General features: G+C 45.6%; 1 protein-coding gene across 1 annotated transcript in view; it reads right to left on the bottom strand.

Moving 5' to 3' along the window:
- The window catches only part of LOC108802363 (probable carboxypeptidase X1), a 55,307-nt gene that overhangs the window by 6,723 nt on the left and 24,233 nt on the right, over positions 1 to 24,351 (bottom strand). Inside the window, exons 5-11 of the mRNA XM_018574226.1 lie at positions 17,040 to 17,190; positions 13,426 to 13,514; positions 11,514 to 11,637; positions 8,211 to 8,407; positions 2,127 to 2,297; positions 1,382 to 1,679; positions 948 to 1,087 (exon numbers count right to left, since the gene is read on the bottom strand). Of these exons, the coding sequence (XP_018429728.1) occupies positions 948 to 1,087; positions 1,382 to 1,679; positions 2,127 to 2,297; positions 8,211 to 8,407; positions 11,514 to 11,637; positions 13,426 to 13,514; positions 17,040 to 17,190 (1,170 nt within the window). The remainder of the gene's footprint in view (positions 1 to 947; positions 1,088 to 1,381; positions 1,680 to 2,126; positions 2,298 to 8,210; positions 8,408 to 11,513; positions 11,638 to 13,425; positions 13,515 to 17,039; positions 17,191 to 24,351) is intronic.

Here is a 24,351-nt window from a genome sequence, read left to right as displayed (position 1 = left end):
TTACTCCAATCATAAACCAACGGAGGAAGGAAAAAAGGACTTCAGTAAAGAGAACTATAGTAATAAAGATATTAGATTTATCACCACTTTCAGCAATAGTTTTAAAGCAATTCAAAAAGTGGTTAATAATCATTGGCATATTCTACAGAAGGACCCTAAACTGGGTCCCAAATTACCTCCCAAGCCATCGATCAATTTTAGGAGAACGAGAAATGTAAAAAATAGGGTGGGACCAAGTAGGTCTTTTCTAGCACCCGAATGTACACCAAAACATTTCCTCTTTGACAATCGGGTTGGCATCTTCCAATGCAGAAAGCCCAGATGCCTTACCTGTCAGTTTATACATCATGGACAATCGCAGTTTACCGACAATCTTAACAAGGTTCATACGATTAGGCAGTTCATCACATGCTCCCATGACCATGTAATCTACGGGCTTATCTGCCCTTGTGGTTTGATGTATATTGGTCGCACTATTCGCCCATTACGGGCCAGGATTGGAGACCATGGGCGTCTGATTGCCAAGGGCGACCTAGAACACAGCACCCCAAGACATTTTGGCATTAAACATCAAAAAAGGATCCAGGACTTGAGAGTATTTGCGATAGAACACATTTCAGCTAGTCACAGCAGGCTTGCAGCATTCACATATTTATTAATTGTTATGCAATACCCATTAATTATCTATTCAGGTAGTTGCACTCTTCCTTGTACTGTTTTGATACATGTGCTCTAGAGATACCTAAAAATGCAAGCCACAGCTGGTGTATGTAATCTGAGCTTCAGTCCAATAACTCTTTAACAATTAGCATCCACTCTGGGGTTGGATAGTTATACTGCTCCTGGTCTTTATCTGTAGAAGTCACAGCTTGGATGGGGATCTCCACAGCTTCTGATAAGCGTCCTTCAAAAATATTGGTGCCAGTGGTGGGAAGTAATAGACAAACCTGTTCCATATAGATGAGCAGGGACTCCTTGTTATTCTCCCACTCTGTTGGAAGCTCCATCTCGTGAGGGAACTTATCGCAGGACAGCTCCACTGTCACTTCAAAGCAGTTGGTGTGAAGGTAACTGAAATCATTCATACCTGGGTGGAGAAGACAGGAAACACTTTGGACATGAAGGAGGAACTGGAGGTGAAATTGGAATTCATATACTATATACGGTGATAGAAGTAGAAGTAAAGTAAGAGAAGGGATATTGTAGCTACTATCTATCTATCTATCTATCTATCTATCTATTGTAAGATAGGGTTTCCGTCCTCAAAACTCAGAAGCTCATCAGGGGGTCATTGCTACAGAAGATAGATTTCATTTCTGACCTGACAGGTTCTCTTTAATAACATGTAAATGGGAATGCTCACAGCTCAGTTTGTACTCACTTCCGGCCACGGTGTGCCAATTTGCCCCGTTGATGATGTTCCCGACTCTTATAAAGTCGTCATAGTGACAGATGCGGCGGTTATCTTCCGCCATGACGCGGTGGCTCGAGGCGTAGGCTGTGGCCAACCAGCGAAACATGGAGTCATCTGGGGTCGGCGTCAGTTCCTTGGCCATCCAATAGGAACGAGCCATGTCGAAGGGGTAGGAGACCACCAGTTCTCCTCCATGAAGGTTCGCGCTGAGGACAAACGGGATTTTCTGCATCCAGTCAATGATGGCGCGAGTCTCTGGGGCCACCTGTGAATTCATAAACCATTATCTAAGGACAGCAGAGATTTCCCAGTATGCATCAATGACTTGTCATTGGTCCAAAGTATTAATATGACCCTAACTACATAGTTATGAATATATGACACTATACCTTTAAGTTAAAGTGACAGTATCATGACTTTTGCCCTCGACTTTAATCTTTTCCCTTAACCATATATTATTCTTATTGTTACTCTGTACTGTTGCAATACAGACATTGTAACATTGTAGAAATAAACCCTGCAACATTTCACTTATTTCAGAATTTCAATAAACATGGCGGCAAAGATAAAATATTCATATGTACTAGTTCATATTTTTTCTGATTTAGGGATTTTTTTAAATAGTTTTTTGAAGATAATTGAAGGAGGTTCACTATAAAAGTCCAGTCCCCCGTCAGATAATATATCCTGCAGATATTACTTTGTTACTGACCGTGGCATTTTCCAGGGTGTAATACTCCGGGATGGGGATGTAGTGATTGGGAAACTCCAGTTCATTATCCTCCGCATCCCACAGCGGATTGTTCAGATCTGCAAAGTTGTGGTTCAGGTCCAGTCCTTGGTAGTTCCAGCGACCGATGCCCCAGCCAGAGAGCTCCGAGCCCTAAAGAGGGGGCACAGGAAGTCAATACATAGACGGCGCCTGGAAGCACATACATACAGTAATCCCGTTGGGTTTTGTGAGCATTTAAAGTGAAGTAAAAAAATAAACAAACAAAAAACGAATAACACTCATTAGAACTGAAGAAGTGGCTTGGAGAAGCAACGAACCATTACAAGTCCTGTTGAAAGTGACCGGCTACTACTAGCTATTAGACGTGCGATTCGTTTAGTTCCGAATTGAAATTCGGACGAATTTTCGGAAAATTCAGACATTCGGATGTATCCGAATTCCGAATTATATAACACATATAACGAATTCAAACCAATCCGAATTTCCGTTTCCGAAATTCGTTAGCGGTAGTTCGTTCGAATGTTCATTTCGTTTTCGTTTCTTATTCGTTTTGTTCGTTCGTTCGTTGCAGCAAAGTGACATTGGAGAAGGAGAAAAACATTTTTTCCCCCTCAAATGTCACTTTGCTGCAAACGAACGAATGAATGAACAAAACGAATAAAAAACGAAAACTAAACGAACGTTTGAACGAACTACCGCTAACTAATTTCGTCCGAATCCGAATTCCGACAGTGCACATGTCCACTAGCTATACCATGACCTGAATCGCCTGATTTTAATTTTTAGTGGACAGTGGAATCTACCTGTACCTGGCAAAACTTGTTACAATTAGGGATGCACCGATACTAGTATCGGTATCGGTGCCGATACCGAGTATTTGGGCGAGTACTCGTACTCACCAAAATGCTCCCGATGCCTATCCCGATACCTCTGGTATCAGAAAGCCTGGCGGCAAGTCATTATACACTGCCTGGCTTTCTGATTGACTGGGACGCCGCCTTCATGCTCTAACTTGGGGGAGGCTCCCTCCTAACATTCCAACCAGATCTAAAGGCTCTGGTATGAATTGGGGGGGAACCTCACGCTTTTTTAAATCTTCTGCAGAGCTGTAAAAAAAAAAAACATTTTTTTTTTCTAATGTCAATTTCCTGCAACAAAATTTCGTCCAATAAACGAAATTTCGACCGGACTACCGCTAACGAATTTCACCGAATCCCGAAACGAATTCAATTTCGGACCCGAATCCAAAATAATGCAAAACCTGAATCAAAACGAAACTAAAGTAAACACATTTTTTGCTGGTGCACATGTCTACTGACCGTCGGCTTTACAAAAGAAGTGATCAGGTGACTCAGCTGTCGCCCTATTGCTTCTCCGGGCCCGTAAACAGGCCGCCCACCCCCGCCGCCATGTTTGCCAGGCTCTGCTGCCCCTCCTACGGGCCCGGGACTGGCTTCTGGAGGGAAGCTGGGGAGGGGATCGGTGAACATGCGTTTACTGATCCCCTCCCCGTACTATGAGACCGGGAGCGATGCAGATTACATCACTTCCGGTCCCATAGCTGTGAGTGCTGGGCTCCTGAAGCCCAGCCAAAAGCTATTGAAGTGCGATCTGCACTTCAATAGCTTATTTCAAGTGTAAAGGTGACACTAGAGGTCTTTTGGACCCCCAGCATCACCTTAAAGAGTACCTGTCACTGCCAATCTGCTATCACATGGGGGAGCTAAGCCCCCCTATGTGATAGCAATTAAGAAAAGCCTGGCGGCAAGTCATTATACACTGCCTGGCTTTCTGATTGACTGGGAAGCCGCCTCCATGCTCCCATGTCACCAGGGAGTCACCAGTTTTGATAAATGCCCCCCCAGTATATCTGGTTAATAGGTTTTTGCTATAGGCGATCTCCCAAACTTCCCGAAGAAGCTCGTGGCCAAACGCGGTAAAGGCTGGACTCACTGCATGATTTTAAGAGAAACACTATGACAAATAAAAATGCAATATGGATATTGTTTAAAGTTGAGCAATTTATGAAATAGATAAGACTGCATATGATGTGCACTAAGGATGGGCCGAGTGTTCGATTCGAACATGAGTTCGAATCGAGCATCGGCAGTTCGAGCGCTCGCCGAGCGCCGAACTTTATTGGATGTTCGCGGTTTGTTCGACCGCGTACATTCCATAATACAAAATGCCCATTGAAGCTCTGATTTGTTAAAGTCTTGCACCTGACCAAAGGTCAGGTGCAAGACATTGCCCAATCAGGGCTCAGCGGAGGAGGGGCCTGAAGGAGAAAGTTCTCTATCAGGTCCCCCCATGCTGATTGACAGCAGGCGGGTGCAATAGCCAGCTTGCTATTGGCTATTGCATTTTACAATATCCAATAGCAGGCTGGGTATGGCTCCCAGCCTGCAGACGAAGTGGAGGCAGGGGAGTTCGAGTTCGTATTCGAACATTTCGGCCATTCGAATGTTTGAATACGAACCGAACAGGGGGGTGTTCGGCTCATCCCTAATGTGCACCTGTGATCCAGCGGGGCGCTATATCTTGGGATAAGAATCTGCTTTCTGGGATATGTTTTTACATTGGTTTTATGTACACTTCAAATAATTTCATTTAACCCCTTCGTGACGGGAGACGTACAGTGTACGTCTTGTCACTTTGTGCCTATATGACTGGCCACGTACACTGTACGTGACGAGTTATATCAGGCTTTGTAATGCCGGTAACAGCTGATTCTCAGCATTTAACAGTCATTCATTAATGTCTCAGTATTGAGGCATTAATTAATGAAATAATTAAGCTTTTTGTAAAAGCTTCTTCCTTTCAGTAATGAAAGAATGAAGCCGTTACATGCAAATAGAGGACTGCAATTTGCGATCCCGTATTTGACAGCTGAAAATAGCAGAGAGGTAGCAGTGACTCACCTCTCTGCTATTTGTTTTGACAGCTGGAGAGCCCGATGTTTAGATACAATTTATATCTTTTGAGTGAAATGTATCAGTTCTGATCGTCTAGGCACGATCAAAGAGCTTTTAGTGAGATCTGAATCTGACTAAAGTCAGGATCAGTCTCTAAGGTTATTATTAGCTGTTCCTAAGTTTGGATCAGCCTAATAGCCAAAAATAAAATAAAAAAGTTAATTTATCAAGCTGTCATAGTGATTGCTTGATATAAACTGACAAGAAAAAAAAAAGTTTTTTTATTTTATTATTATTTTTTTTACAAAGTGTAAAAAAATTAAAATAAAGTGTAAAACAAAATTAGGAAAATATACATTATATATAAATATATTTTTTATACTATAATTAATATAAAAAAATGCAAAAAAAAAATAATAATAATCAAAACTTGTGAAAAAAGTGTTTTCTTCTAGTTTTTTTCCTCATTTTTTTTATTTTATTTAAACTAAGTGAGGGGTTAGGTACAAATATGTGATATAATTATATAGCCCTATCTGTCCTCTAAAAAACTATATATAATATGTGTGGGTACATTTAGTAAGAAAGTATATTACTGCTGTGGAAGAATCACACAGCAAAAATGTAAAAAATGTGTCAGTCATTTATGAACAGAACCTGAAAACTAGCTCAGTCATGAAGGGGTTAAAAAAAATAAAATAATTTATTTTCCAGTAATTGCTGAGGGACATTTTGTATGCGATTATAACCCGCATATCCGGATGTGACACTATAAAAGCCCCATGGCACTTATTTTGTTGGTATTCAATTATTCAGGGGTGTGGTGTCCTAATTTCCTTTGGTGGCTCAACCAATCTTGTAAACAGCTGAACAAGCACAACACTTCCTTCTTCGATGACATCACCACTTCTGCAACTTCTGCACTATTCACTGCTCATAGCTTAATTGTACCATGATTCTCTCTTTCCCGCACTTCGGATTACATTAACCACTTCCCGGCCGGCCTTTGTAAAAAAAAACGACCGGCCAGGAGCTCTCTAGATCTGAGTGGGCGTCCGCTCAGCCACGCCCCCTCGGGAGCGGGAAAGCCCTAAAGTTTTAAAACAGGCACCGATGCCTGTTAACATACAAGCGATCTGCGGGCTATAGAGCCGGCGGATCGCTTGTATGAGGTCCCGTGATGTGCGCCCCCCCCTCCACGGCTCCCCCCCTCCCACTGTCACGCAGGTCCCGGGTTCCGCTGTGCCCGGTGTGAGCCCAGGACCAGCATAAGGCCTCTGTCACAGGGGATCAGAGGGAGATCGGTACACGACCTCCCTCCGGTCCCCTCTCCGCTGTCAGAATGCGGAACTGATGTATATTACATCACTTCCGCATTCTTCTGTCACTCTCCGGCTTCAGACGCTGGAGAGAAGCTGATGGAGCAGATCTGTGCTTCATCAGCTTCTTCAGGGGGGTCCTGGGTGACATTAGGGGTCTTGGAGACCCCTGATGTCTCCATAAAGAGGACCTGTCACATATTTTGCTATCACATAGGGGGGTTTTCTTAGCCCCCTATGTGATAGCAATAAAGTTAAGTGGAAAAAAAAAATTTAAGTTTCCCCCAAAAATGTAAAGTTACACATAAAAAAGAATTATTATTATTTTTTTTAAAAGTCCCCCCCAAACATGCAACGGGTGCGCATACGTGCGAAAACGACGATTGCATCCATTGCGCCGCACATGTTACATATCGTCGCGAACGTCGGAATGAGAGCAATAATTCTAGGGCCATCAATCACTGATAACACTAAACTGATGAATGGTAAAAGCTTTTAAAGCGTCACCTATGGTCAATTATGGGTATGGTCGTTTTTAGCGATTTCGCAGGTGCGCTTAATTTTAAAGCTTGACATGTTTGGTGTCTATTTACCTGACCTGACCCCGACTTTTATATTTTACCAAAAATATGTGTAATAATCATTGTTTCCTAACATAGTGAAAAAAAACGTTTTTTTCCCAGAATTTTCAATAATTTTTCCTTAATATAGTAAAAAATAAAACCCCCAGTGGTGATTAAATACCAGCAAAAGAAAGCTCGATCTGTCCCCAAAAAATGGTATAAAATTCATGTCAGTGCAGTGTTGCATGACGGAATAAATGTCAGTCAAAGTACCGCATCGCTGAATACTGAAAAATGGCCTGGACAGGAAGTGGGTTTAACACCACGGTCAGCAAGTGGTTAATATCTTCCGGAAAGCAATATTGGCACCGCAACAGACCACTGCCAACAATCGTTCAAGTCTTTTCCGATCAAGCTAGATCTACACCAACACCGAACAGTCCCCACTTGGTTGTAGCGCTTCTTTCTCTCCTTTTTGTCCTTTTTTTACACAAATCGGACACCCCGGTCTGTACAAATTAGAAGCTGCACATCAAACTAAGACCACCCAGACCCCCTGCCCTCAGAAAGCCCTCATTCACATTGTAATCGGCCCGCACGTACAGCTTTGTGCTGCGTGCACGGCCGTACTGAGCAGCTCCCTGGAAGGACACGTGCAGCGTGTGATTAGTACGCGGCCCCCGTCCTTCTCTATGGGACTACGCGGCGGTGCGCCCCCCTAGGCTCACCCGCCCTGCACGTCCGGGCGGGTGTCCGTACTCGTACGCTGGCAGGATGGATCCTGTCTGCGTCCGAGCCAGGAAGCACGTACCCCTACGGACCTGCACTTGAGGTGATCATAGGGGGGCGTACGGCCGCGCAGTCCCATAGAGAAGGACGGGGGCTGCGTACTAATCACACGCTGCACCTGTCCTTCCCGGGTGCTGCCCGATACGGCCGTGCACGCAGCACAAAGCTGTACGTGATTACAGTGTGAATGAGGCCTAAAGATGCCCCTTTCCTCGCTGTAACTTCGGACTTCGTCCTCACAACTTTCTATTAATGAAGAAGGAAGATAGCAGCTGCCACTTTTAGAGACACACATACTGGAAGAATGAAAACGCATAGCGGCCTCTCAGTATTCCACATATGTGAAGATCTGAGCAAAAAAAATAAAAATAGTTCTGCTGCCATAAACCAATATAAACAACTAAAAGCTTTAGAAACATGTGACCCGTGGGCCCGCGGCTGTTCTCTGAATGTCTCAGTACGAAGGAAGGGTATTACCAGCTTGTAGGCCATCTCGTACCCATCCGGGTTCATGGAGGGCAGGAGGTGGATGCGGGTATCGGTGACCAGCCTCACTACTCTGGGGTTCTTGTTCTTGTACTCCTGGCACAGATATTCCATGAGGTTCAGCATCAACTCCCGGCCCACGACCTCGTTCCCATGCATGCCGGCCACATAGCGGAACTCCGGCTCCCCTGTAACAAGGCAGGAAATGCAGAACAATGCTTAGTAAATGCTGTACATGCCATCTACATACTTCACTCTCCATACAAAATCATTTTTCTACTTTTGATTGAAGAGTCAGTACATCCAAAAGCCTACACTGCTGTTATGGGGCCTGGAGAAGGGAGGGGGGGCCCATTAGGAATGTTAAAAGAAATAATAGAACAACAATAGGAATATTAAGGGGTATTTTTATAACCAACAAATAAGCTAATACAGTTCTTAACAGAGCTCATTAGCTCAAGCTGCAATTTATACACATCCTGATAAGTCAGGGCCCTGACATCTCCACTTTCTTCCGCAAGGCTCCAATCAAAGACAGCATGTCTGAAAGGGAAGGACTAATGCTAGGCTCTCTTTTTAGAAAGCTCCTAGTGCTCTGGCAATTATTTCTTATATTTTAAATGTTTACTTTTAAAATGACGAAATTTTTTAAAACAAATACATATATATATTTATAAATAACGTGTTTAAAGGGATAGTTCACCTTCCTACTGAAATAACTGTGGCAGTGCGTGGCAATGCCACGGAGTATGCTGGCAACACAATCACCCAGGACTCTCAGCCAGAGGGGCTGAGAGGTTCCAGAATGTAAATTGTTTGGCAGGGAAGAAGCTGGCCTTTCAGTTTCTTCCGGTTTTTCCGGATTGTAGCCGGGAATCTGGAGCTCTGGAGATTTCTTAGAGTTCTGGGTGGGATGAAATCTCCAGTCCTGAGGTCAGGTGTTGCCGGTGATCAGGTGGCTGAGAGCAGCCTCATTAAGAGCCCAGCTCAAGAAAGAGTTGGTGTGGTGTGTGCTGGAGGCACACGAGGGTCAAGCCAAGCCAGGGAGTTGTGGGTGTGCTGGAGGCACATAGCCAGGGCCGGATTTACTGGCCCCATTACATTGGCAACTTCCCCACAAGGTCACCGCTGCCGCCCCGAGGCCGGGCCTCGGTGGCCTTGTGGGAAATTCGGGCCTGCACATAGCCAGACTCTGCTGCATGCGTGAGCACAAGTGATACAGCTGGGAGAGGTCAAGAGGGATGGTGACCCTGAGATGCCTGTCGGAGAGATGGAGACCCACTAGGGGTGAATGCTAAAACGCTTGGAGCTGAGGAAAGCTGCTGAGCAATACTGAGGACTGTATTGACAGATAAATACAGTAAAGTCCTGGGACTATCACACTGGGCGTGTATGGGGCAGAAAGATGTCGGTGAGACCAAAGGATAATGTTTTGATGAAAGTCCAATGAACTGTTCTTTTTTATTCATCATGGATTGTTGACCTTTTGACTGAATAAAGACTGTCCCTTTTATGTAAGCCCTCGTTCACACCTGAACGTTTTGTAGCGCGTTCTACGCTCGACGAACGCTCTACAAAACGCTCAAAAATATAAATCCCATTGTATTCAATGGTCTCGTTCCAACCTCGGCGTATTTCCGCCCGTCCCTAACGCGCTACAAAATGGCCCACGCCTGAAAAGGTACAGGTACTACTTTGGGCCGTTTTGTTGCGCGTTTCCATTGTGGTACAGCCAAGTAGCCTTCGGAAACGCGCGACGGTCGCGCGACTTTTTTACCGCAAATCGCGGTAAAACAGACGCGCATATGCAATACGCCTAGGTGTGAACGAGACCTTAAAGTCGGCTTCAGGAGTGGTCACTTAGCGCTCACTATTGGGATATATTCCCCAAACCAAATCACATGACCCAATAATTCAAGCGTCCTGAGCTCGGCCTACACGTATGCTATTGGCAACAAGCTTGTTTTGCACAATCTGAATATTGTTTTTTCTGTTAGTGGGGGATGGTTGAATAATTGGGGGATTTTAGTGGAAAGGTGAACTAACCCTCTAAAGACTCATCATTCTAATAAAAATTTAGTTCATTTTTGGTGAGACTTTTACAAAGTAAAGGAAGTAAGGGGAGAAAGGGGCAAGAGAAAGTAGATGTGAACGGGTTATTACAAGCATGCTATTAATACATTTATAACAGGGTGGAAACCCAACTGCAGGGGCCCCTACAACACAGCTACAGTCAGCTATGGGCACCCACAGCTCCAAGGGACCAGTAAAGTCTACTAACCACCAGGCTAAGTATCCAGACTTTACTTACAATCATAGGAGATCATAGAAATGTATCTGCGTGGTATTAGTGCAGCCATTCCCCACCAGGATTCCATGGAACCCTAGGGTTCTTTCAGGGGTACTTAGGGGTTTCTTGAGCAGGGGTGTGTTGACCTACCACATGATGGCGCCTGCATAGTACTGGGACCAATGTCACTTTGCAGAACCAACTGCATGGCACCAGTGGAGCCTCTCCTCTTGGTTCACAGATAAGTTACCACTAACAGTGAAGACCTTTCCAAGTGATGGATTCTTCCCACTTACCTTCAATATAAGGGGCATTCTTTGCACTAATCACCAATGCAAGGGGGCATTTACTGACAGACTGTATATGTAGGAAATAATTTACTGGCATACCCCAATTGTAAGGGGGCAATTATGGACAAACCATCATTGTAAGGGGTATTTATTGACAGACCACCTATGTAAGGGGGCATTTATTGATAGGCTACCTATGTAAGGGGGCATTTATTGACAGACCACCTATGTAAGGGGGTATTTATTGATAGGCTACCTATATAAGGGGGCATTTATTGACAGACCACCTATGTAAGGGGGCATTTATTGATAGCCTACCTATGTAAGGGGGCATTTATTGATAGGCTACATATGTAAGGGGGCATTTATTGATAGGCTACCTATATAAGTGGGCATTAATTGATAGGCCACCTATGTAAGGGGGCATTAATTGATAGGCCACCTATGTAAGGGGGCATTTATTGATAGGCTACCTATGTAAGGGGGCATTTATTGATAGGCTACCTATGTAAGGGGGCATTAATTGATAGGCCAACTATGTATTCTTTTGTTTGTTATTAGTATTATATCTACATCATATTGATGATGCTAATGTGCTGTGAGCTGTAGATACAATCATGTTAAGCAGTGGTTCCTTGAGACCTAAAAATGACCTCAAGGGTTCCTCAGTGTAAAAGGGTTGAGCAAGGCTGTATTATCGGATGATATCCTCACCCAGCTCGTGCTGCCCCGGGTTGTCAGAGATTTCCATGACGTACATCTTCAGGCCCAGGTAGCTCTTGCCAATGCTGTACACCCGAGTGATGTTCGGGCAGGCTTCATTCACCCTCTTCATGAGCTGGAAAGATGACAGCACATCAGTAAAAAAAAGGGATCACCAGCTATTGCCTGGTTCCTAACTGTCCATCATTGACAACAACAGGTCCATATGAATTGTCCCCTGTATTCAGAGTTATCCTAAACCCAGGCAATCTAACAACCTCAAATACTGTCCTCTTGTAATGCTCTCTATGACTTTAAAAACAAATTCTGGTTTGGTTGAGCTGAAATGAATGTATGTAAGGTCAGCTTTGGATTCTATCAAACATGAGCTGCTCCTGTGCTGCAGATAGTGAGAAGGTCTATGCCAGTGTCAGGTCAGCTTTGGATTCTATCAAACATGACCTGCTCCTGTGCTGCAGATAGTGAGATGGTCTATGCCGCCAGTGTCAGGTCAGCTTTGGATTAAATCAAACATGACCTGCTCCTGTGCTGCAGATAGTGAGAAGGTCTATGCCAGTGTCAGGTCAGCTTTGGATTCTATCAAACATGACCTGCTCCTGTGCTGCAGATAGTGAGAAGGTCTATGCCAGTGTCAGGTCAGCTTTGGATTCTATCAAACATGACCTGCTCCTGTGCTGCAGATAGTGAGATGGTCTATGCCGCCAGTGTCAGGTCAACTTTGGATTCCATCAAACATGACCTGCTCCTGTGCTGCAGATAGTGAGATGGTCTATGCCAGTGCTCATGCTCAGATCTTTCTACAGGAGTGCCAAGCGAAGTGGATGGGTCCACCATCACTATAATAACAGTCTCAGCATACTCAGAACCCTCTGCATCCTGTGCAAGTATCTTCTCAAACATGGAACTCTCAGTGCAGTTAACATTGGGACATCACTGAGGATGCCGAGAACCCCAAGCTTTGTGCAAATGTCTGGGAGAGGAAGGGAGCCAATTACATGAACAGGGAGGTGAGGACTCCACAAATAAAGGTTTTTCCTTTACATATATATCCATTCATATTCTCTCTCCCCCTTCTCTTTTTCTCTCTCTCTCTTTACTCTCTCTCTTTTTTGCTCTCTTTCTTTTTTCTTTATCTCGCTCTTCCTTTTATCTCTCTCTTTCCCTCTCCCTTCTGTCTTTCTCTCTCTCTTTCTCTCCTCTTTTACTCTGTCTCCCTCCATATCTCTCATCTGTCTCTTTTTCTCTCTCTCTTTCACCCCCCTTTCTCTCCTTCTCTCTCTCCCTAGTCTCTCTTGTCTACTCTCTCTCTTTCTTTCTCTCTCTCTCTTCCATTTATGTCTCTCTCTTTCTCTCTCCCTCCGTCTCACTCTCTTTCCTCTTTCTCTCCTCTTTTACTCTTTCTCCCTCCATATCGCTCATCTATCTGTCTCTTTTTCTCTCTCTCTTTTGCCCTTTCTTTCCTCTTTTCTCTCTCATCTTCTCTCTCTCTATTCTCTCTTCTCCACTCTCTTTTTCTCTCTTTCATTTTTCTTTCTCTCTCTCCCTCCATCTCTCTCTCTTTCCTTTTTCTCTCCTCTTTTACTCTCTCTCCCTCCATATCTTTCATCTCTCTGTCTCTTTCTCTCTCTCTCTCTCTTTTGCCCTTTCTTTCCTTTTTTCTCTCTCTCTCTCTCTTTCCTTTTTCTCTCCTCTTTTTCTCTCTCTTTCTCTCTCCCTCCATATCTCTTTCATCTCTCTGTCTCTTTTTTTCCTCTTTCTTCTTCTTCTCTCTCTATCTCTCTCACACATTCATTTGCTCAGATAACCCGCTAAGCAGTAAACTGGTATTATTGGTAATCATTGTCTATAATATAGATCCCATTCCCTCCAGTCTCTCTCTCTCTGGTCTCCGCCTTGTAATTACCTTCCTCATCGCCTCGTAGTTGTGGTGTTTGAACTCCAGTTTATCTGTTGGTTGTGGTTGGTGTTCCCACATGAACACAGTATTCGGATCTGCGGAGAGAGAAACCACAATTTCACATAGTGCTCGCAGTGTTTGCCTCCCTGCGGACTGCGGTCAGCCATGTTTGTACAGCGTATTTCGATTCGGAACGAAACGAATCGCACATGTCTAGTGTGCAGTGCCTGCCCACCGGAGTCAAGGAGTGGTGGCATGGACCCAACGCCTTATCCTAACCACCAAGCTCAGATCTGAATACAGAACCTAAATGGAACCCTAAACTAATCTGTTAACCCAAAAACATCAACCCAGCCCCCAAACTTAACCCTTGATCTATCACTGAACCAAAACCTACATCTGGGTCCTTAGTCAAACCCCCAAAGGTTACTCTTAATGTACCCAACCCCCAATCCTATAACTAAAGCCAAACCTTACACCTAAGCTTAAAGTTTATGTCTGACACAAATGAAAAACCCCATATGTAGTAAATCTCTACAATCCACGCACGCTTCCACGTGTTTCATCCCTTTTAAAAGACTGCAAGTACGGATAAATACCGAATAATCTGCCAGAAATCCACTGAGCTCCCATCGTTCTGTAGAGAGCTGATAACTTTGCCTCTGCCACATTAACATCCCAGGATGTGTTGTCAGCCTATGCTGGACTTCAGAACACCTCCCCTTCTCCTCAACTAGACATGTGATATTCATTTCAGTTCGAATCAAAATTCGGACTAATATTCGGAAATTAGGACTCATCCGAATTCTAATTCATCCGAATGTGTCAGAATCCAAATTTCCGTTTCCGGATTTCGGATCCCGTCCGAAATTCGTTCCAAAATGAAACTGAATCAAGCATGTGACTTTACTGGCCAATCAGATGTGTTTTTCGGTTTAATGCATCCCAATGGGTCTGAACACGAATTTTAATAACAAAAATTCTTATACATATAATACTAAAGCTGAGGCTGCTGGACCCGAATGGCATTGGGGATCCGAATTTCCGAATGCCATTCGGAGCTCCCGTATGCCATTCGGGTGTGGGAGCCTCAGCTAAAGTAATATATGTAAATGGCTCCCAGACCAGAATGGCATTTGGGAGTTCCCAAATGCAATTTGGAAATTCGGATCCCTAATACCATTTCGGGTCTAGGAGATTCAGCTTTAGTATTAATATCTGTATGTGGCTTTCTGTGGTATTCGCATCGAATATTCATAAACTCATCCGAAACTAACGAGAATTCGGATTTTGTCCGAATCCGAAAACCAAACCGAATTGAAGTTCGTATCCATATCCTGAATTCCGAAATATCCGAACTAGGGATGCACCGATATACCAGCGCCGAAACATATCGGCCGAAAATTGCACTTTTGGCATAATGCAGAAAGAGCCATGTTTCGGCCGATACATCGGCGCATCCCTGGTTTCTTTTCTCCCCGCTGGGCGCTGTTCCAGCGGGGAGAAAAGAAAGTGACAGCCGGCCGAGCGCTGCAGGACGAGAGCGCTGTGAATGGTCGGCGTCTCTCCTCCCACACCGCTCTGCCGCCTATCACAGTCCAGCAGAGCGGTGTGGGGGCGGAGACAGCGCTGTCACAGGAGGCTGGGCTTTCCTCTCTACACGGCTCGATCAGCCTCCTGTGACAGCGTGTCAGAGAGAAAAGCAAGGTCAGTGATCGCTGAGTGTGTGTACATAATTGAGGATATGGTATGTTAACTATATACTCAATTATGAATGAATGGGAAGTGATCTACATCACATCTACATCACTTCCTGTTCATTCATAATTGTGGTTATAGTAAACAAACAATGTTCTCATGTTATCAATGAACAGGAACACTCAGTATAGAGGATTCCTGTTCATTGATAACAGGGGACACAGAAAGAGAGATTGAGGACTTTGTGTTCTCAATCTCTTTTTCTATTTTAAAAGGGAAATATCAGGGGTCTGTTTAGACCCCCCAATATTTCCCCAAAGCCCCTAAAAGTAAAGTAAAAAAATAAAAATATTTAATAAAAAATGAATTAATAAATAAAAATAAATATACATTTTTTAAAAAGTTTATAAAAAAATAAAATATTTAGAAAAAATAAAAATAAAAAACATTTTCGGTATCGGTTTCGGCCTGACATTGACTAAACTTTGCATTGGACCACGTCGGCACTTACACAGGTGTAAGAACCCTTCATTCCCATCTACATGACAATGCTCGGGCTTGGCAACTGGCTACTGGGACACCATGAAGGGCAGAAGGTCACAGGCACCCCCTTGCATGGAACTACCGGGTACTTCAAATGAATCACTTGAGTTGGAAAACAGTATAGGTGGAAGCGCGGGGAAGGGACCTTGTGGTTCCCAAAATGTCACCTATGATGATGTGACACTATAGAAGTCAATAAATATTGACTATTATACATGTTGGAGTGCTAGTGACTTCTTTTCACTTATTTTGCGGAGGCATCAGCTGTCACTTTAAGCACCCGCCCTGTAATTTCTTTTTTATTTTTTTATCCGGTCAGGAGTGCGATGGGCTTGAATGTTTATTGAGGGGAAGGCTGTCTGATGAACCTGTTAAGGACAACATACCTTTGATACAAGTTGGTACTTAAAGGAGAACTATGGGGTCAGAGTTTTTCCCCATAGTTCTCCTTAGGGTAACGGGAGGACACAAACTAGCATCCTCCCGTTACCCTAAGCTCAGAATACCGCGAGCTACAGCTCACGGTATACTGAGACGCCGCAGCCGGAGCGGATCCCGACCTGGACGTCGGGATCCGCCCAGCTGCATGAGTGACAGCTGGCTCTGCCTATCTAGAGGCAGAGCCAGCTGTACCCGCCCCCTCCCCCATCCGTTCCGCCAGTCAGCGCTGGCAGATCGGAGCGTGGAGAGGGGAATCCAGCCCCTCCCCCTGTCACGGCAGAGAGCCGTGACAGGATCGAGAGGTGAGCGAACCCGGTATGTGTTCGCTTACCTCCCGATCTACTGAGTCGACCTGTGACAGTCTCATTGTCACAGGTCGGCTAGAACTATGAGGTGAGTGGAAGTCACTCATCTCATAGTTCTCCATTAATGTATATGGCAACCTCCCTGAGTGCAGCCCACCTGGCCCAATACTCACCTTTAATGCTAGATCCAGAGATCTTCACAGTGCAGCCCTGTATGGGCTTCTGAAAGCATTCACGCCGGGTCCTCTTCATCCTGCACACAACAAGTGCCGCAGCCCTATTCATACCTATGTTAAAGAGCTGTAATTTGCAGAACCGTTGGAGGTCGCCATAGTTAGGCTCCCTATAGGAACAAATGGGGGTGCGGCACATATACCCAAGATGAAAAAAAGGCCCAGTGAGGCCTTTTTTAAAAGCATGGCTGTGAGGTGTCTGCCCAATGAAGATCACTGGACCAAGCTGGAAGTTGAGTATTTGACCCCGGTGGGTGGCACTTGGGAGACGGCTGCATTCATTTATGAACCTGTTCACAGGTACGGTTGTCCATTATAGCTTAAAGGTTTACTTTAAAGCCCAAGATTCCAGTGCTGCAAATATTTCATCAGAAATTCCAATCAGCCTTGAAGAGCGCACCTGGAAGGGGACATCCCAGAATCTCCGCTCTCAGGCAGGCGGTGCCATTTTCAAACCAGCTCTGCGGATTGATCCTTATGTAACGCCCAACCATTGGGGTCGGCAGTCGGTTCAGGATTGGCGTATCCGGGTCTTTGTTTGCTTTAAATATCTGAAAAATAAAAAATAAATGATTTTCTGAGTTCTGGACACAATACACAAATTGAGGGGTGCATTTATTTTTAAAAAATCAAGGTGCCCTTCATCCTGCAAGATTGCATGTACATATGTTCTGTGCAAATAGTGACAAGAACGAATGCTATTAGTACAGTATATTTTCTTTCCAGTTTAAATGTAATTCAGTTAATCAGAGAAATACCAGGTTATGGCCACTAGATGGAGCCAGAGTAGTATCCAATACTTACCTTTAGGCCCCATTCACACTGAGCGACATGAAAATCGCGCGATTTTGAGCAACATGAAAATTGCGCGATATTGCGCGACGTGTCGCGCAACTTTTTCCTATTGGGCTGTATGCAATCAGGAGCAATATCGCTCGAAATCGCTCGAAAAAAGGGTCATGTAGGAGCGACAAGCTACCAGCGACAAGCTACAAGCGATATTGAGCGATATTGAGCGACGAGATGTGCACAGCTCCATTGAAATGGATTGGAGACGCTACATAGAGCGATATCGTGTGGAAATATGAGCGATATCGCTGCAAAAATCGCGCGATAAATCGCTCAGTGTGAATGGGGCCTTATGCTAGATCCAGAGCTCTTCACAGTGCAGCCCTCCTCCTTAGCGCCATCTAGTGGCCATAACATGGTACGCACTGCAATCTTATCAATCAAATACATTCAAACTGATAGACAATTTACTAATAACATTTATTATTTGTGATGGATGGTTTCCATCCAACACCTTCATCCAACATGCAGTTCAGATAACAGAGGCAATCTTATGTTATCCCCTTGCTTGCTTGTAGTTGAAAGACTTAAATAGAATTGTGTAGTTGGGCACAGCTTGCCGCTTGCAAAGGCGGATTCTGTAAATGTGGACATTGGACCCAGTTGCGGGCACAACGTCTGGTCTTTGGCAGCTCCATATACTGGGAAAATCTTGTAGAATCAAAAATCCTCAACCGAATTTTCCCCAGTGTCAGCACAGAGATACACTGTGCTCCACAGGGGCTCAGCTTTTGTATGCCAGGGCCCATTGATGGGGCCCCAACACCTCTTCTTGGAGTGGAGAATGGTAAATAAAAGAAACACTCTGGATTCTGTGCACCATACTTGAAGAGGCGATTTTGAAATATGGTGAGGTGGGCTTAAAAGGAACCTAGAAGCCCTCCACTGCTAAAGGATCAATAAAGATTTTTCCTCCCGGAATTTCGATCCCAAGTTCGATTGCTCTAAAAAATTACACCTGATCCCGTAATTCTCAGCTCCAGGTCTCTGCAATATTGTGTCTCTACCTCCAGGTTCAGGCCGGACAAGAGAGTCCAAAAAGATACCTGCACCGCACCCCAATATCCTCCACTCAATTGTTTATTTTAGAGGAGTCACATGACCTACCTGAGCTCCTCCCACTGACACGCTTAACCCTCTATTGGGCTTAGCCACAGAGTGGTCATAAGAATGAGTACTTGTATGAATATTTGTTGTGAAAATGCGCAGTATCAGCACCGATACCGGTATCAGTATTGGTGCATCCCTAATGGCACCACAACACAGCAACGGACATAATGCAATGCCATAATGTAAATGGACCCTTAAAGGAGAACTATGGGCTTTTCCCCATAGTTCTCCTTAGGGTAACGGGAGGACACAAACTAGCGTCCTCCCGTCACCCTAAGCTCAGTATATAGGGAGCTACAGCTCGCGGTATACTGAGACGCCGCATCGGAAACGGATCCCGACAATTATGTCTGGATCCTCCCAGCTGCGTGATTGTCAGCTGGCTCTGCCTATCTAGAGGCAGAGCCAGCTGTACCCGCCCCCTCCCCCGTCCGATCCACCAGTCAGCGCTGGAGGATCAGCAGGGAGGGCGGAATCCAGTCCCTCCCCTGTCACGGCAGAGAGCCGTGACAGGATCGAGAAGTGAGCGAACGCCGGTATGTGTTCGCTCACCTCCCGATCTACTGAGCCGACCTGTGACAGTCTCATTGTCACAGGTCGGCTAGAACTATGAGGTGAGTGGAAAGCACTCCTCATAGTTCTCCTTTAAAGCCCAAATCTAGCCAAACTTTTTTTTTGTCACAGGCTCTTCCAGCAGAATGAGCACACCTTAGACAGAGATGGTCCACTGTTTGTCACGAGAAATGCCATGCAGCCAATGCTGGAGTGTGCGTAGACAGGACGTGGCTGCAAAGAGGCCGCAGGAGATCAGAAGGACTCAGAATAGAGAATAAAAAAGGGTGAAAACAGGATTTTATTGAGAAATAATGAATCTCTGGTCGGCCACACAGGAGTTAAACTGTTTGCAAACGTCGCCCCGGCCAAGATCAGCAGGAGAGCGAACGCTGCTGGCGCCGGGCCCAACTTTCGCTCCAGGAACGGGACGCGAGCCAAGCGGAGGACCGCAGGCCGAGGCTCTTAAAGCCGAGCAAACATTTTGATGTGTCAGCGGAGGAGAAGGACGACACTTATTACATGTTTGCACAACACCTTCCGCACAAGACAAATAAAGTATTAGTGGCCGGCGGACCGCCGTACCGAGAGCGGGCCGCCACATTAAAGGGGCCGGCCATCTGTCTCTGCTTGCCCCAAATCTTCTCTGCCATGTGTCACTGCTGACGGCACTTTGATGTGAAGGAAATTCCCCTCCACTGACACACGTTGGCCCTTTGTTGTGTATTTATCTGATCAAACGTTCATTTCCGCAGCTTTGTGACTCTCGGGGCTGACCGAGCCATCCGGGACAAAGTCCTGAGGGATGAGCGGTAAGTAAATGACAATCAGATGCGGCTTCAAGGAGGAAGTTCCGCCGGTTCTACAATGTAGGAGATGAAAACCCTCCGCGGCCGACGTTATAAGACGAACTCCAGGAAGATACAGCAAGGCCAAAATGAATCATTCATACATCATTACATGGAGCATCTCAATGCAAGCAGTATAAGTACCCGAACCTGACCTAGAATCCGCCTCCTGCAGTCACTGTACAGCAGGGATGGAGTGTGAGAGGAAGAAGCAGCACAAGGAGCCAATCAGTTAATGAGGAGAGAGCAGAGTGACAGAGAGGTGAGCTCATCGCTGTGCTGCTTCTCCTTTCACTGTCCAGCGTATCACCCAACGTTCTGAGATGATAAAGAGGGAGACCTTCTAGCACAATGTATTCAAGCAATGGACACACCCCTGTCACACACCCATTATACAGTATATAGGTAATGGACACTCCCCATTATATATAGGTAATGGACACACCCCTGCCACACCCCCATTATATATAGGTAATGGACACACCTCTGCCACACCCCCATTATATATAGGTAATGGACACACATCTGCCACACCCCCATTATATATAGGTAATGGACACACCTCTGCCACACCCCCATTATATATAGGTAATAGACACACCTCTGCCACACCCCCATTATATATAGGTAATGGGCACACCCCCTGCCACACCCCCATTATATATAGGTAATGGACACACCCCATGCCACACCCCCATTATATATAAGTAATGGACACACCCCTGCCACACCCCATTATATATAGGTAATGGACACACCCCTGCCACACCCCCAGTTATATATAGGCAATAGACACACCCTCTGCCCTGGTACCTCTAGAAGTGATACTGGTATTTCTAGTAGTGGAACTGATACTTCTAGCAGGGCACTGGTACATGTACAGAATGTACCCTACTTCATGATATGTGCTGAAAGGAATACAAAAAAGAAAATCCTTGCTGGTGAAAACCAATGACCGGCAAAAAATTAAACCTAAATGACCCAGGTGAGGAGTGATGGTGCAACCCCTGGGCTGTTGGAGCAAAAGTATTGGGATGCCCCTCCAAATAATTGGATTCAGGTGTTCCAATCACCTCCATGGCCCCCGGTGTATAAAATCACGCACCTCGGCATGCAGACGCTTCTACAGACATTGGTGAAGGAATGGGCCGCTCTCAGGAGCTCAGTGACTACAAGCGCGGGACCGTGATAGGTTGTCACCTGTGCAATAAGTCCATCCGTGACATTTCCTGGCTACTGAATATTCCGCGGTCACCTGTTACTGGTATTATAACAAAGTGGAAGCAACTGGGAACAACAGCAACTCAGCCAGGAAGTGGTAGGCCGCGTCACATGACAGAGCGGAGGCAGCGCATGCTGAAGCGCAAAGTGCGCAGAAGTCGCCAACTGTCTGCAGAGTCAATAGCTACAGACCTCCAAACTTCGTGTGGCCTTCAGATTGGCACAACAACAGTGCGTAGAGAGCTCCATGGAATGGGTTTCCATGGCCGAGCAGCTGCATCCAAGCCGCACATCACCAAGTGCAATGCAAAGCGTGGGATGCCGCGGTGTAAAGCGCGTCGCCACTGGACTCTAGAGAAGGGGAGACGTGTTCACTGGAGTGACCAATCACGCTTCTCTGTCTGGCAATCCGATGGGCGTGTCTGGGTTTGGCGGTTGCCAGGAGAACGGTACTTGCCTGACTGCATTGTGCCAAGTGTAAAGTTTGGTGGAGGGGGGATTATGGTGTGGGGTTGTTTTTCAGGGGTTGGGCTTGGCCCCTTAGTTCCAGTGAAGGGAACTCTTAAGGCATCAGCATACCAAGACATTTTGGACAATTTCATGCTCCCAACTTTGTGGGAACAGTTTGGGGATGGCCCCTTCCTGTTCCAACATGACTGCGCACCAGTGCACAAAGCAAGGTCCATAAAGACATGGATGAGCGAGTTTGGGGTGGAGGAACTTGACTGGCCTGCACAGAGTCCTGACCTCAACCCGATAGAACACCTTTGGGATGAATTAGAGCGGAGACTGCGAGCCCGGCCTTCTCCTCCAACATCAGTACCTGACCTCACAAATGGTCCAACATTCCCATAGACACACTCCTAAACCTTGTGGATGCCTTCCCAGAGGAGTTGAAGCTGTTATAGCTGTAAAGGGTGGGCCAACTCGATATTGAACCCTACGGACTAAGACTGGGATGCCATTAAAGTTCCTGTGCGTGGAAAAGCCGGCGTCCCAATACTTTTGGTAATATAGTGTGTGTATATTACCAGATCCCACCAACTTATTTGATAGTTTTCCTTCTTTCTGCTCCTACATTATTTTTCCGGCTCAGAGCCGACCTCGGGGGTCCCAGTGGCCTCATTATAAAGACGTAGAATGTTTCCATTGAACACAGTGGAGGTCGGAGGTCGGGTTTACTGAGTGCTGTGAAATGTCACATTCAGGTCTCGCACGCTGCGTTCAGGATGTCCTCCATGTGTGTTCACACGCCTGACCTGGCGGGCATCGGTCCTGTGTCACACAAGGAGCAACAATGGCATTTACCCCAAACTGGCCAGGATAGGGGAACGCTAGAGGGGTTCTTGTTAAAAAAAAACCTTCATAGCACGTTCTAAACATAAACCAGACGTTACCCCGGACTGAATGACATTTGATAAATCAGCGCACATCATAAATTGTTATTTCCCCTTTAATCATCCTTTGTTACATCTCAGTGCTGCTGATCTCCTGCAGCCTCAATGCAGCCACTTCCTGTCTACATGTACTCCAGCGATGGCTGCGTGGCATTTCTCAGGACGGATTTCCCGATAGTGACAATAGCCGCCATTGGAAGCCCATGAGAACGGGTGACAACGCAGGGGTGCAATTAGGAGACAGGAACGGAGTGTCGTCACCCAATAACAGGAAGTGCCTGAACATTTCCTGGCTAGAGTACATGAAGCGTCATCTAGCTCTTTCCTCCCCGGTCTGTTCCTGACCCACCTCTTTCATTCATTGGATTTCAGTTATTCCAATCATGGAGGTTCAGCATCACATGTGGCCATTACCTATGCAACTACAGCCTGCCTTGGGACCCCCCACTCCTCCACACTGACACTAAATAATCATGTAATAAAATGAGAATGGAAAGGTTTCATGTAAGTATTTCATTGGCATGGTGCTGATGAGGGGTAAATGGAGGGACCAACAAATAAGCAGATTGCACTGCGGCTTTAAACCGGACACGTGTATCTAATAAAGAAGATGACGGCTCCCCTTTTAATACAGCCGTGTCATGCTCCTCCTCTGTGTGTTGTTATTGCAAGCAGGCCAGGAGTCGGCTCCGGTCCTGCAGAGAGGAGAGGGCAGCTGCCAGCAGAGAGAGAGATGCCAGGGCCAGAGCTCTGCGCTGTCCCAACATAACCTCCCGGTGCCAAGGAAGAAAGGAGTCATTGACTCACACAATACAGGTGGCACATAGTATGTAACCGCAGGCTGGGCACCGCACACTGTATTCTTCACCACGTGTCCTCGCCTTCAGCTTCATCGTCTTATATACAGGTTCATGCGGCCACTTCACCCAAAAGTGAATCTATGATATCCGCCATGAAGTACACGCCAGGTATGCCTATATGACCCAAGTTGTGAGATGTGTCCGCCATGAAGTACCCGCCAGCTGTGCCTATATGACACAAGTTGTGAGATGTATCCGCCATGAAGTACCCGCCAGCTATGCCTATATGAACCAAGTTGTAAGATGTATCCGCCATGAAGTACCCGCCAGCTATGCCTATATGACACAAGTTGTGAGATGTGTCCGCCATGAAGTACCCGCCAGCTGTGCCTATATGACACAAGTTGTGAGATGTATCCGCCATGAAGTACCCGCCAGCTATGCCTATATGACACAAGTTGTAAGATGTGTCCGCCATGAAGTACCCGCCAGGTATGCCTATATGATGGGAGGGATATATTACAATGACACCTGGAAGTGGGGGGGATATATGGGCTAAAATGGTGCAACAGTATGTCTGTAGGAAAACAAAGTCATATTTAGTACATCTTTCCAATACTCGGACGTTTCCTCATCTTTTGCTGAAACATAACAAACAGAACAAGAAACATTCCACAATTGAATATCCCCTTATTATCATACTAGAAGCTCAATTGATGGATTGCCAAAAAGGGTGTTTAAACATATACAAGATCTACATATAATACAATTTGATAACATTGTCTTAAATACGCGATCTATCCCATCCCCTTAACCCCTTCATGACTGAGCTTGTTTTTTACTTTCTGTTCGTAAATGACTGACACATTTTTGACATTTTTGCTGCGTGATCCTTCCATGTCAGTAATATACTTTCTTACAAAGTGCACGCCGGG

Source organism: Nanorana parkeri, unplaced genomic scaffold (genome assembly GCF_000935625.1).
Source record: "Nanorana parkeri isolate BGI_ZX_2015 unplaced genomic scaffold, ASM93562v1 scaffold2828, whole genome shotgun sequence".
Taxonomy (NCBI): domain Eukaryota; kingdom Metazoa; phylum Chordata; class Amphibia; order Anura; family Dicroglossidae; genus Nanorana; species Nanorana parkeri.
This window is presented reverse-complemented; position numbering and strand designations above follow the sequence as displayed.